The 10,119-nt window shown below is 43.7% G+C and overlaps 1 protein-coding gene and 1 non-coding gene across 2 annotated transcripts; both read right to left on the bottom strand.

Annotated features, from left to right (window-relative positions):
• Positions 1-219: 219 nt before the first annotated feature.
• On the bottom strand, positions 220-8,926 carry dkc1 (dyskeratosis congenita 1, dyskerin). Its single transcript, XM_015002963.2, has 15 exons — positions 8,837-8,926; positions 7,686-7,738; positions 7,514-7,600; positions 6,307-6,398; positions 6,042-6,226; positions 5,512-5,576; positions 5,296-5,422; positions 5,007-5,137; positions 4,675-4,818; positions 2,747-2,867; positions 2,448-2,566; positions 1,750-1,853; positions 1,483-1,522; positions 710-868; positions 220-635 (listed from the first exon to the last, which is right to left on the bottom strand). The coding sequence occupies exons 1-15, from the start codon at positions 8,850-8,852 to the stop codon at positions 576-578; spliced, it is 1,503 nt and encodes a 500-aa protein (XP_014858449.1). The 5' UTR covers positions 8,853-8,926; the 3' UTR covers positions 220-575.
• Positions 2,634-2,710, bottom strand: LOC148152744 (small nucleolar RNA SNORD83). Its single transcript, XR_015762036.1, has one exon. It is a non-coding gene; the product is annotated as a small nucleolar RNA SNORD83 (small nucleolar RNA).
• Positions 8,927-10,119: the final 1,193 nt, after the last annotated feature.

The raw sequence follows: 10,119 nt of genomic DNA, 5'->3' as shown, positions 1-10,119 counted from the left end.
TTTTCTTTTTCTGCCTGGAGTTTAATTCATGTCTTGTTGCTGCTCTGATCTGTTTATACGGAATGATGCGAGTTAAAAACTGAAAATTCAAATATTGAGCATTTCCATATTAAATCGGTCTAGTTAAATCAGAAGCAGCCCTGGTTCTGCTATACCCCAGCAGATTAAGGAGCAGACATCACCAGTCTGACACATTCTCTGAAAACCAGTGAGGACAAATACAGAATACATTTTTATTTCAAAATAAAAAAGTTAAATATTTACAGATTGAAGTAAATTGATAGATTTCATGAGCAAATGTCTTCTTCCACCTCCATGAACAGCGCAGGGCGTTTCCGTTTCCATGTCGACTACATGATGGTCTGTCCTGTCTGAGGACGGAAGGCAGAGAGAAAACCAGTACAGCTGCTGGAACCGGACCGAACCGGACCGGACCTCTGGACTGTTCTGGTACTGAGACAGGTCTCCACTCATGTCCATAGCTAACACCGTCCTCATGTCCAGCAGTACAGCTGCTGCAGCACATTGTGCTGAGATTCCCTTCCAGCTGGCTGGCTGGAAGAACGAGGCGCCGCTCACTCCGCCAGCTCGCTCTCCTTCTGTTTCTTCTTCTTCTTCTTGGGTTTCTCGCCGACCTGGATCACACACACTTCAGTGAGTTCTGGTAAAAGGTCATGTTCACAGACTGAGGAGGTCCACTCCAACTCACCGGCGTGTCGGGCTCCTCCTCGGTCTTTTCCGTCTCGGCTTCCTCTAGCTTTGCTTTTTTCTCCTTTTTCTTCTTCTTCTTTTCTTTCTTGACGTCCTCAGCAGACGGCGTGCTGGGCTGGGCCGGCTCACTGTCGCTCTCCACTGACTCTCTCTTCCTCTGCAAGAACGTCACGATCACAGCTGATCAAACTTCAGGAAAAATTAACTATCCGGTGCTTTCACTGTGTACAGTTTTCTGCCTCAAGCATGACAAGACATTTAATATCACGAGAGGATCTGTAAACTAAATATCCATCAATCAATTTGAAAAGTGAACCATTTTTCTGAATCAAAAATAAACAAATTACCATTCCTATTTGAATAAAAGTCATTAAATTCTTCTTTCATGGGAACAACAGATTATTTTCTGTCCAGCCTCAAAATAAATAAATACATTAAAAAACATAATATAGATATATCTTCCCCTATGTCCACAGCCCTGTTCTACACTTTGCTTCAGGGTCTGGACTCTCAGCTGTGAGACGATTTAAACCTTAACCAAAAGCTAACATGTCGCCATGACGTTTGTAATGTATGCTGAGTGCATCTATCCACAAATACACTCCTTCCATCTAGAACTAACAATGAAGGGTTTAATTATTTAAATGGCAGTCAATGAAATATTGATTAAATGATAAATCAGCTTGCCATATTATCTTGCTGCTCACACAGGTAGCTTGTTATGACAGCACACCTAAAGACCATCGTTCTAAATCGATAGTGTGATCTCACCTTAGCCGAGGCGTCGCCTGATGCTGCCACACTGGAGGCGCTGCAGAGAAAAACACATGTTGACGTTAAACTGCCTCAGGGCCTGAAACAGCTGAGACTGTTCTCTGGGGAGCGGGGCCCCCAGCTGCTGCTGGCCAGGGGCCGAGGCTCCGAGCAGAGATTCATGTAGCAGAGCGACTCCCTCAGAGAGCACGGCAGCTCAGAGAGGGATAACTCTCTGCAGTGAGCGAGGGCCACCAGCAGGGGCCAGCAGTGAGTGCAGGGTACCTGTAGTCAACATACTGGTCCTTCCAGTCCTGAGGCGTGCTGCCGTTGGGTTTACCATGTTTATCCAGGAGGCCCTTCTGAATCATCATCTTCTTCTGGCTCGCCTGGTTCACACGGCATCAGACCAGAGGTCACACACACAGACACACTCAGGTGTGTTTTCATGTCTTACAGGGTCTTTAAATTGATTTCCAATTATTTTCTAAAGCCTAACCCTAACCTTAACCAAGACACAATTCACACCTTAGTCCTAAACCTAACATACAAACAGCAGTTCTGTTTTTGTTACATATGATGCCATATATACGGCATCATATGTTCAATTTGAACACATGATTAAATGCAGTTTAGTGATATAAATCTCTCTCCTTTAAGTGACTTGTGTCCAAAGAACCTCGTCACAAATGAGAATGTTTTTCAAGAGCATCATTTGTGTTTATGGGGATACAAGTCATAAATAGTTCTTATCACTTTAATCATAATAAGAATAAAAATATTATGAACATTTCCAGAATGATAAAAATTTCAATAAGTTACTTTAGCTTATATTTTAGGATAATTGAAAAACAGATTTTATTTTATTTTTTGTCATTTTTTGGCCCATTTTTTCCCTCAAACTTTCTGAGGCCTCTCTAGAGCCCCCTGGTGGCGCTCACTTAGAAAAACACCATTAGAAAACTAAAGGCTCTTCCTCGTACCTTGGGCCCCAGGCCCCACTTCCTGGGGTATGTGTCCCGCTCCATGATCACTCTCTTTATCTTGGCTACAACTCCGTGGTCGCAGGTGGAGATCACCGCTGTGGTCATCAGAGCCACGGCTGCAGGAAGAGGACAGGCTTCAGTCTAGTTAGCGATCAGTCTGACCAGACGGCAGGCTAACCGAGGAGCCATCAGGTAAGGGTGATAGATAGCAGGTCATCACGGCCCGAAAGCTGCTGCATCTACTCAGATCATCATGTGGCGTTGGCATGACAACCCGCTGACCAACCCGCTCTCACCTGTGCAGATGGCCTCGCCCTTGGTTGTTATAACGACGATGTCCTGATTGACCTCGATGCCGTCTTCATAGCGGAGCACGCCGGGCAGCATGATCTTGGCGCCGTAGCAGATGGCGTTGACCTGCAGACGGAGCCGGGTCAGAGGTCACAACCACAGAACTGATCCAAACACCAGCAGGATGAGGGTCACACTGCACTTTTATACTTTGATTTTTTAGAGAAACATTATCCAAGATACGAAATGTTTTATACAACCAACTTTTATTTAGCCAAACTTTACACTATTTTAATAGAAGACCTGTTTTAGAGAGGCACCAATCTGATATTAACATCTACATCAGACCCGATTCTGAAAAAAAAATAAAAATTCAAGATGGGATATCAGTGACAATGTTCCATTCCATGAGTGCATATCTATTCAGTCTAATTCTACACTTTGAGCTCTGAACGTCATGCTTTATTATTCATTTTACATTATATTTCAAATTCATAATTGCTCTTTCTGAACCTTTTGGTTTTTACAGTTCATTTTTAAATGCTCAACCAAAATAGTCAATCTATTGTTTTTGTCTGAGCAAATGAAAGTTGTTTTTTTCACGTTTGACCAGCAGGTGGAGCTGTTCTAGTGTTCTGTACTGGTGCAAATAAATGAGTACCGTATTTTCCGCACTATAAGACGCACCTAAAAACCTTCAATTTCCTCAAAAGCCGACAGTCCGCCTTATAATCCGGTGCGCCTTATATATGGACCAATATTGAGCCACAACAGGTCCAGCAACGGACCTTACCACAGGGGCCGCGTTTCATTGGCTAATGCCCATTTTAGGTCACAGTGCAGCTACCACGTGCGTGACCATCTCACAAACACAAGCTACAGTAGTAAACATATGCTAATGTACATTGTGGACCATCAAAACCATGAATGCCGACTTACCCAGCCTTGCAAGAACAATAGGCATCAGTGATCTTGTCCACAGCTATATTTATGCTGAGGGTGTGAGGATCTGCTGTTTTCCTCATCTATCGGTAGCTTTTAGCTGTGACGCGCACAATGTTGGAGGCATCCAGTGGCTCAAACACCTTGATGTCGTCCAAAAAAGATGACATGAACTTGTTGGTTCCCCTGTCCATTGTCGTGGCTGATATGTTGTGAAAATCCGGCAGAAATGCTACGCTAATTAACTCAGATCGAAATGAAAGACGTCATGTTTACACAGACATGCAGTAGGCTGCTTACGTAGTTGGTCCACTACGGTAAGCAGCCGCCAACTTCTTTTTCCCCCGTAGAAGAAGTAGTGCGCGGTGCATGCTGGGATAGTTGTCAGAACACTGGTTTGTTAATAAAGTTTGATAATACATTTAAAGGGGGGGAGGGGCAGGGGAAGAGAGACAGAGACTGCAGCGGCAGCGTGTCGGTTGGTCTGTGTTACCCAGAAAGCAGTTGGGCATAATATCGCAACACCAACACCGTGAGTGAAACAACGGCTGGGCCAGCCTACTATATAAAGTACTCGGGGACCATTTCTTTATTAATGTGGATGTGTAATAATAGAGTATGAAGCGTCTATTCTATGCGCCTTATAATCCGGTGCGCCTTATAGTGCGGAAAATACGGTAATTCAGTTCATTTCTCTGTTTAAAACGGAACGAGTTGATACTAAACCTCACATCAGCATTGGGAGTGAATAAAGTGGATCTGTGTGTCCTTAATTATTTTACTACATAAGGTGTTATAAACATCATTTATGACTCAAAATGCTATGTTGCTAATGCTATATTGTGTGTGTAAACATTTTTTGTAATAAAATTTTTTTTGTTATGTTGTGGACGCCAGGAAGAGTAGAGACTGTCATGGCAACGGCTAATGGGGATCCCAACAAACAAACATGAACAGGAAGGTGAGCCTGTTTCCAGGGAGGAAGACTCACCGCACTATCCTTCATCACCAGCCGCTTGTGCGACACCAGCAGCTTCTCCAGAGGGAAGATGACTCTCCTCAGGTACGTCTCATCCTTGTTGTGGTCGAACTGCCACTGGGCATCTAGAACATCGTGCATTGTCACCAGGTTGTCCTGCAAGCATACAGCCACACTGGACATGAGCGATGTTGGCAGCGCTGAGCCTCGGCGGTCGGGACGCTCCGGCCACCGTGTCTCCGCTGCTCTTCCTTCTTCCAAAGGCTAATTATCAACTCGGCACTGAACAGCAGAGCTGGACTCAACGCTTTGGACTTCTGGCCGGAACCAGAACTCCTCCTGACCTTCTCTCCCAGGACTCCGGAGCGGACCCGCCGCAGCTCCTGCATCTGCCCCCCGACGCCCAGCAGCAGCCCCAGGTGGACGCACAGGGTCCGGATGTAGGTCCCGGCCTCGCAGCTGACCCAGAAGATGCCTGTTGGAAAAGACAGATAGATTGAAATGGAGGTGATGAAGTCATCACTGCATCACTGGGCTCCGGATCGGTCCAGGCTGGTTCTGACTCAGGACGGCTCCAGGCTTCATCTGGACCAGGACCAGTTGGAATGACCCGGGGAAGAAGCAGCTCCTCACCCAGCCTCCTCTCTGGGTCGTACTCGATCAGCTTGCTCTCATAGATGGTCCGGACTCTCAGCTGACGTTTCACTGCAGCGATCAGCGGCGGACGCTGGAACAACGCTCCGGTCAGCGTCTCCAGGGCCTGTGGACGACCAGTCAGCAGCGATCAACATCTTCTCTAACTGTGTCATGTGACACTGTTTTATATTTGCATTCAAACTGGAGGCTCACCCGGGCCAGAACGTGCTCGCTCTCGATTGCGTTGTGCAGCCGGACGATTCCCACATACTCCTTACCTGGAATCAGAGCAGAGAGAAGGTCACGACCTTCACCACGTTTTAAATGGAAACATTCCGTCATGTTTCACTGATCAGTTTTACTGATTAATCACATCTTCTGTTTTTAGAAAATCTGGATTTTTTTTCTCCCCCCACTAATGAACTCTTCGGGTTTCCGTAGTTCAGCCATCTTGTTTAGCAAGCATGTGACCAAGTTTCTGTTTATTTGGCCTTTGAATTCAGGTCAAATAAATAGACCTGAATGATCGACATAAAAGGCAGTTTTTGGAAATATTTTCTATCATTTGGAATTACCTTAATTCCAAATGATAGATGAATGATAGATGTATTAAAAGGAGATTAAATGTGAAAAAAAATTGGGATTTTAATCCTAAACCAAACTCTCTGTCCTGATGATGCGGCTGTTTGACGTGGCTCATGCAGACTAACAGTATTCATAGGCAGCTGGTGAAGGGAACCCACCGGCACTCTGCTGGGACTTGACCAATCGCGTGGCTCGATCTATGCAGACGATCAGGCAGCCAGTGACCTTGGGGTCAAGCGTTCCGCTGTGACCGGTCTTCTCCACCCGCAGGATCCTCCGGATCCACGCCACCACCTCATGAGACGACGGGTTGGCCGGTTTGTCCAGGTTGATGAAGCCCGACCTGGTGGAGCAGATGCATCGCCGTCAGAACCGGGTTTGGGCCAGAACCGGCCCAGAAAGCTCAGGGTGACGTTACCGTACTTGACATAGTCGGTGATGTTCCTCTTCAGAGGGTTGCTGCCGCATGGGATGGGCGTGTAATGAGCTGTTCGGATGTTCAACTTGTGGAAATTCTGTAGGAAAAACAGGAAATGTCTTTACCATTGATTCACAGATTGTTAAATGATTTGAGAAAACGGCTACAACTCTCTGATCTGGGAGTCTGCACAACTGAAGATCCTCCATCTTAATACTACATTATATTTTCATTAAGAAGCCAGGAGTTCTGCCATGTTCACACTACAGATGCAGAAGTTTCAGTGTCTTGTGATTTCATCCAGATTTTTTATTTTTATTTTTAGGGTTATGATTTCACTCAAAAACTTTTTTTTCTATTCAAACTCTTTATTCTGTTGAAATTAAGTAAGTTTAAACAAAAAGAACATTTAAAACTTCTCAGGTTCCATATTGGATCCAATTCCATCAGTTCATATTGAAAACAAAAACAGGCTTGTGCATCAAATCCTGCAACTTAACTGACCAATGTGAAGTTAGCTTAGCTGCCTGGCTTTTTCTTAAATTAAATAAATAATTACTCAAGTAGTGGGTGAGCCAGCCTTCTACAGTGGCCCAGTGGAGAATAATGTGATATGCAGTGACTGGCAAATAGGAGCGGAAAAAATGCCAAACATAAATTTTTTAATAAATTTTTGAGCATTTTGAATCGATCCAAAATCTCCAGGACTAGGAATTGCGATTCGTAAGTGAATCAATTTTTCTCTTTTCTGGTTGAATGCACCAAGTTGTTCCAATTAGAGCATTTGTTTTCTGAAGCTCCTTCTTCAGAACCAACCCCTGAACTCCATCTCGGCTCTGACTACAACTCTTCTGATAGTAAATCAGTCCACAGGTTAAAGAGGCTGCTACATTTAGACAACTAAAATCATATCCAGCTGAATAACTTGCTTTATGAATAAATTATTTAAATGTGATCAGAACAGGAAGTCGTCTTGGCCGTGGCCGCGTCCAGTCACACTCCGTGAGGTTGCTGGTTGTAATCCAGCAGAACGCTGGAAAAATTCCAGCCCCCCATGAAGCGGCCCCGCCCCAGAACGGAAGCAAGGGCAGCGACTTGAACGGGGCGGCGGCACTCAGAGAATGGATAAACCGCTTCATCATCTCACATGGTTCTGAAACAACAAAAACTAAAATCCCCCCCCCCATCAGGGCAGGAACACCTGGGCCTGACCTTCAGTAGGAGGGGCCACTGTGACGTGTCCAGGGAGGGAGCGACTGACTCTGGCTGGATGAAGAAGTCCCCACTCTGTTGGATCTCCTAGGAAACACAAGCAGACTGTTCAGAAACGGCCAGAGGAGGGGCTCTGAAAACCTGAAGCTTCAAGTCAAGTTTTTCTACAAACCCCAACAGATTCTTCCAAAACCTTCTTTGACTTCTTCTTTTTCTTTACTGAAGCTAAAAAATAAAATAAAAAAACAGAAAATCTGGTTAAAAAATACTGAAAAGAAGCCATCAGTCAGTTTTCCTGCTCATTCACATTCATTAAGAGCTGATAAATTTCAATTAGTAACATTTAAAAATTTATATTTTAAAATATTTTTTAAATATATATTTTTTAAACTGCCCATATCGTTATAATTGAAGTTTATTTACTTTAATTTTTAGTCAATAAGTGTATTAATAAATTAAATGCAGTTACTGTGAGTAGTTTAGTGATACAAATTATACTTCTTCATATGACTGGTGTCCTGAGGAAGCTCATTATAAATGGGAATGTTTATTTATAGATGTTATTGCTTTAAACTGAAAGCTTTAAGAACACCACGGAAATCCTGCTATCAACGCGAACTTCAGCTTCTTCTTCGTGGGTTCTAAGCAGAGGCCCACGTGGTGTCTCCACGTGCTTGCAACACGTGGTGGCTAACGCTCCCAGCTAACAGGCCACTGAACATTCAACCCCACACTGAAAGAGTTGCTACTTCTGAGACATCGTTTCCACAGCTCTGGTGAACTCAGAAACACAGCAACAGCGTGTTCGGCTCCTGGTTTATTAGCCATTTTAAAGCTGATCTAGTTTGTATTTTACAAGTCAATAACCACAACAGATCAAACTATAGTAAAATAACGCTTTCACTTTCAAAATAGCAATGCAATCAATTTCATATAATTATTTTTATACAGTTTAGAGCCTGCTTGATCAAAATGACTCACCACGTGTTTCCTGTTTCACGCATTAACAGTTCGTGCGCCTAAATCACGATTAATAAAAGACGCCACGCTATTTCATCACAATACGCTGATCTAAATACTGAGATTTGGATGAGATTTATTTTTGCAGAATGGCTGTAAAAACACAACTATTAATCTAAGCTGCACCTCAGACCAAATTCCGAAATCCGCTTTCCTCGCCACAATAAAAGCAGCTAAATTACACAGAGAGACGCTTTACTGGCAATAAAACCCCGCGTTAAAGGGAGGCGTTAAAACATCATTATTTGACCAGGAGAAGAAGTAAAAACTGCCCCTGCCCCACAGAATGTGTTGCACACTCACCTTCTAGGTCCGCCATCTTCTCCGGAAAGAAAGAACGTTCACCGAGCGAGGAGTGGAGAGCAACTGCTTCTTCCTCTGCGAGCAAGAAGCGGAGGTACTACCGGGTACACTACTGCCCCCTGTCGGAAAACAACGATTCAGCACAACCAATATCCGGATGTGCTTCATCCATCCATCTTCTGTACTCCCTTGGTGGGGTCGGGAGGGTTGCTGGTGGTAATCTCCAGCTAACGTTCCGGGCGAGAGGCGGGGTCCCCCTGGACAGGGACACAGAGACAGACAGGACAAACAACCATGCACGCACACTCACAGCTAGGGAGAATTTAGAGAAACCAATTAATCATTAATCTGACAGTCATGTTTTTGGACTGTGGGAGAAAGCCAGAGTACTCAGAGAGAACCCACACATGCACAGGGAGAACATGTAAACTCCATGCATAAAGACCCCAGACCGGGAATCGAACCCAGAACCTTCATGGTGCAAGGCAACAGCTCTACCAACTGCGCAGCCCAGATGTGCTTCAACATAACAGAATAATGTTTCACTATTTCAGTCATTCTGTTAAAAAAAATGAAGTCATGTATCATATAAGCTCTGGTCTTGGTTAATTTTGGTGAATATGGCATAAAGCTGATGTTTGTTTTCCAGAAAATGTGAATATTGCATAAGACCACGTTGAAAGGATTTTTAATATGTGAAATAGAATAATCATTCATTCCTTAAAGGAAATATGGATGAAAATAATAATTAATCATATTGAAATATTTCAAAAGAAGTAAGTCTGCTTTCTAAAATAAGGTAGTAAATTCATGTCTTTCCAGAAAATATTTACTGGCTGAAACTGATCAAACTGATTGATAAAGTTTTTGTAGTTCACTCTCCATAACAGTTGATGTTGGTCTCTTTGATTGCTAATTGTCATAAAAAGTGTAAGCTACAAAAAGTCATTGCAAAAGAAGCTGCCTGCTCATAGAATATGCAAGCCTGGAAAGTTGAGTGGAGGGAAAATGGATAAAACAAAAGACACAAGCAACAGAGATTACTGCAGCTTTGAGATGATTATAAGGCAAAACTAATTCACATTTGGGGCAGATTCATAAGGCATAGACTGCAGCATCATGGCTCACACACACACATCCTCACACACATACACACACTGTCTTATTTGGTTGAACTCCTGTTAAAATGATCTCCTTTCTGTTTGTTGCACAATGACTTTTGGATCTTTTAAAGTTTGAAGTGCCTTCAGCCTAATCAGCATAGAACAGTATCAAGATCTAGA

This window comes from Poecilia mexicana, unplaced genomic scaffold, assembly GCF_051168715.1.
Source record: "Poecilia mexicana isolate PSO_F unplaced genomic scaffold, ASM5116871v1 scaffold_22, whole genome shotgun sequence".
NCBI lineage: Eukaryota > Metazoa > Chordata > Actinopteri > Cyprinodontiformes > Poeciliidae > Poecilia > Poecilia mexicana.
Note: the sequence above shows the minus strand (reverse complement) of the source record. Positions and strands in the feature narration are given on the sequence as shown.

Bases quoted from the DNA above. Each gene is read 5' to 3' on its own strand.
- dkc1 (XM_015002963.2), bottom strand. The intron at 5,423-5,511 runs GTGAGCCTCCAG...GGTCGTCCACAG, and splicing joins GCGAGCACGTTCTGGCCCGG to GCCCTGGAGACGCTGACCGG. The intron at 1,854-2,447 runs GTACGAGGAAGA...CGTGTGAACCAG, and splicing joins AGTGGGGCCTGGGGCCCAAG to GCGAGCCAGAAGAAGATGAT.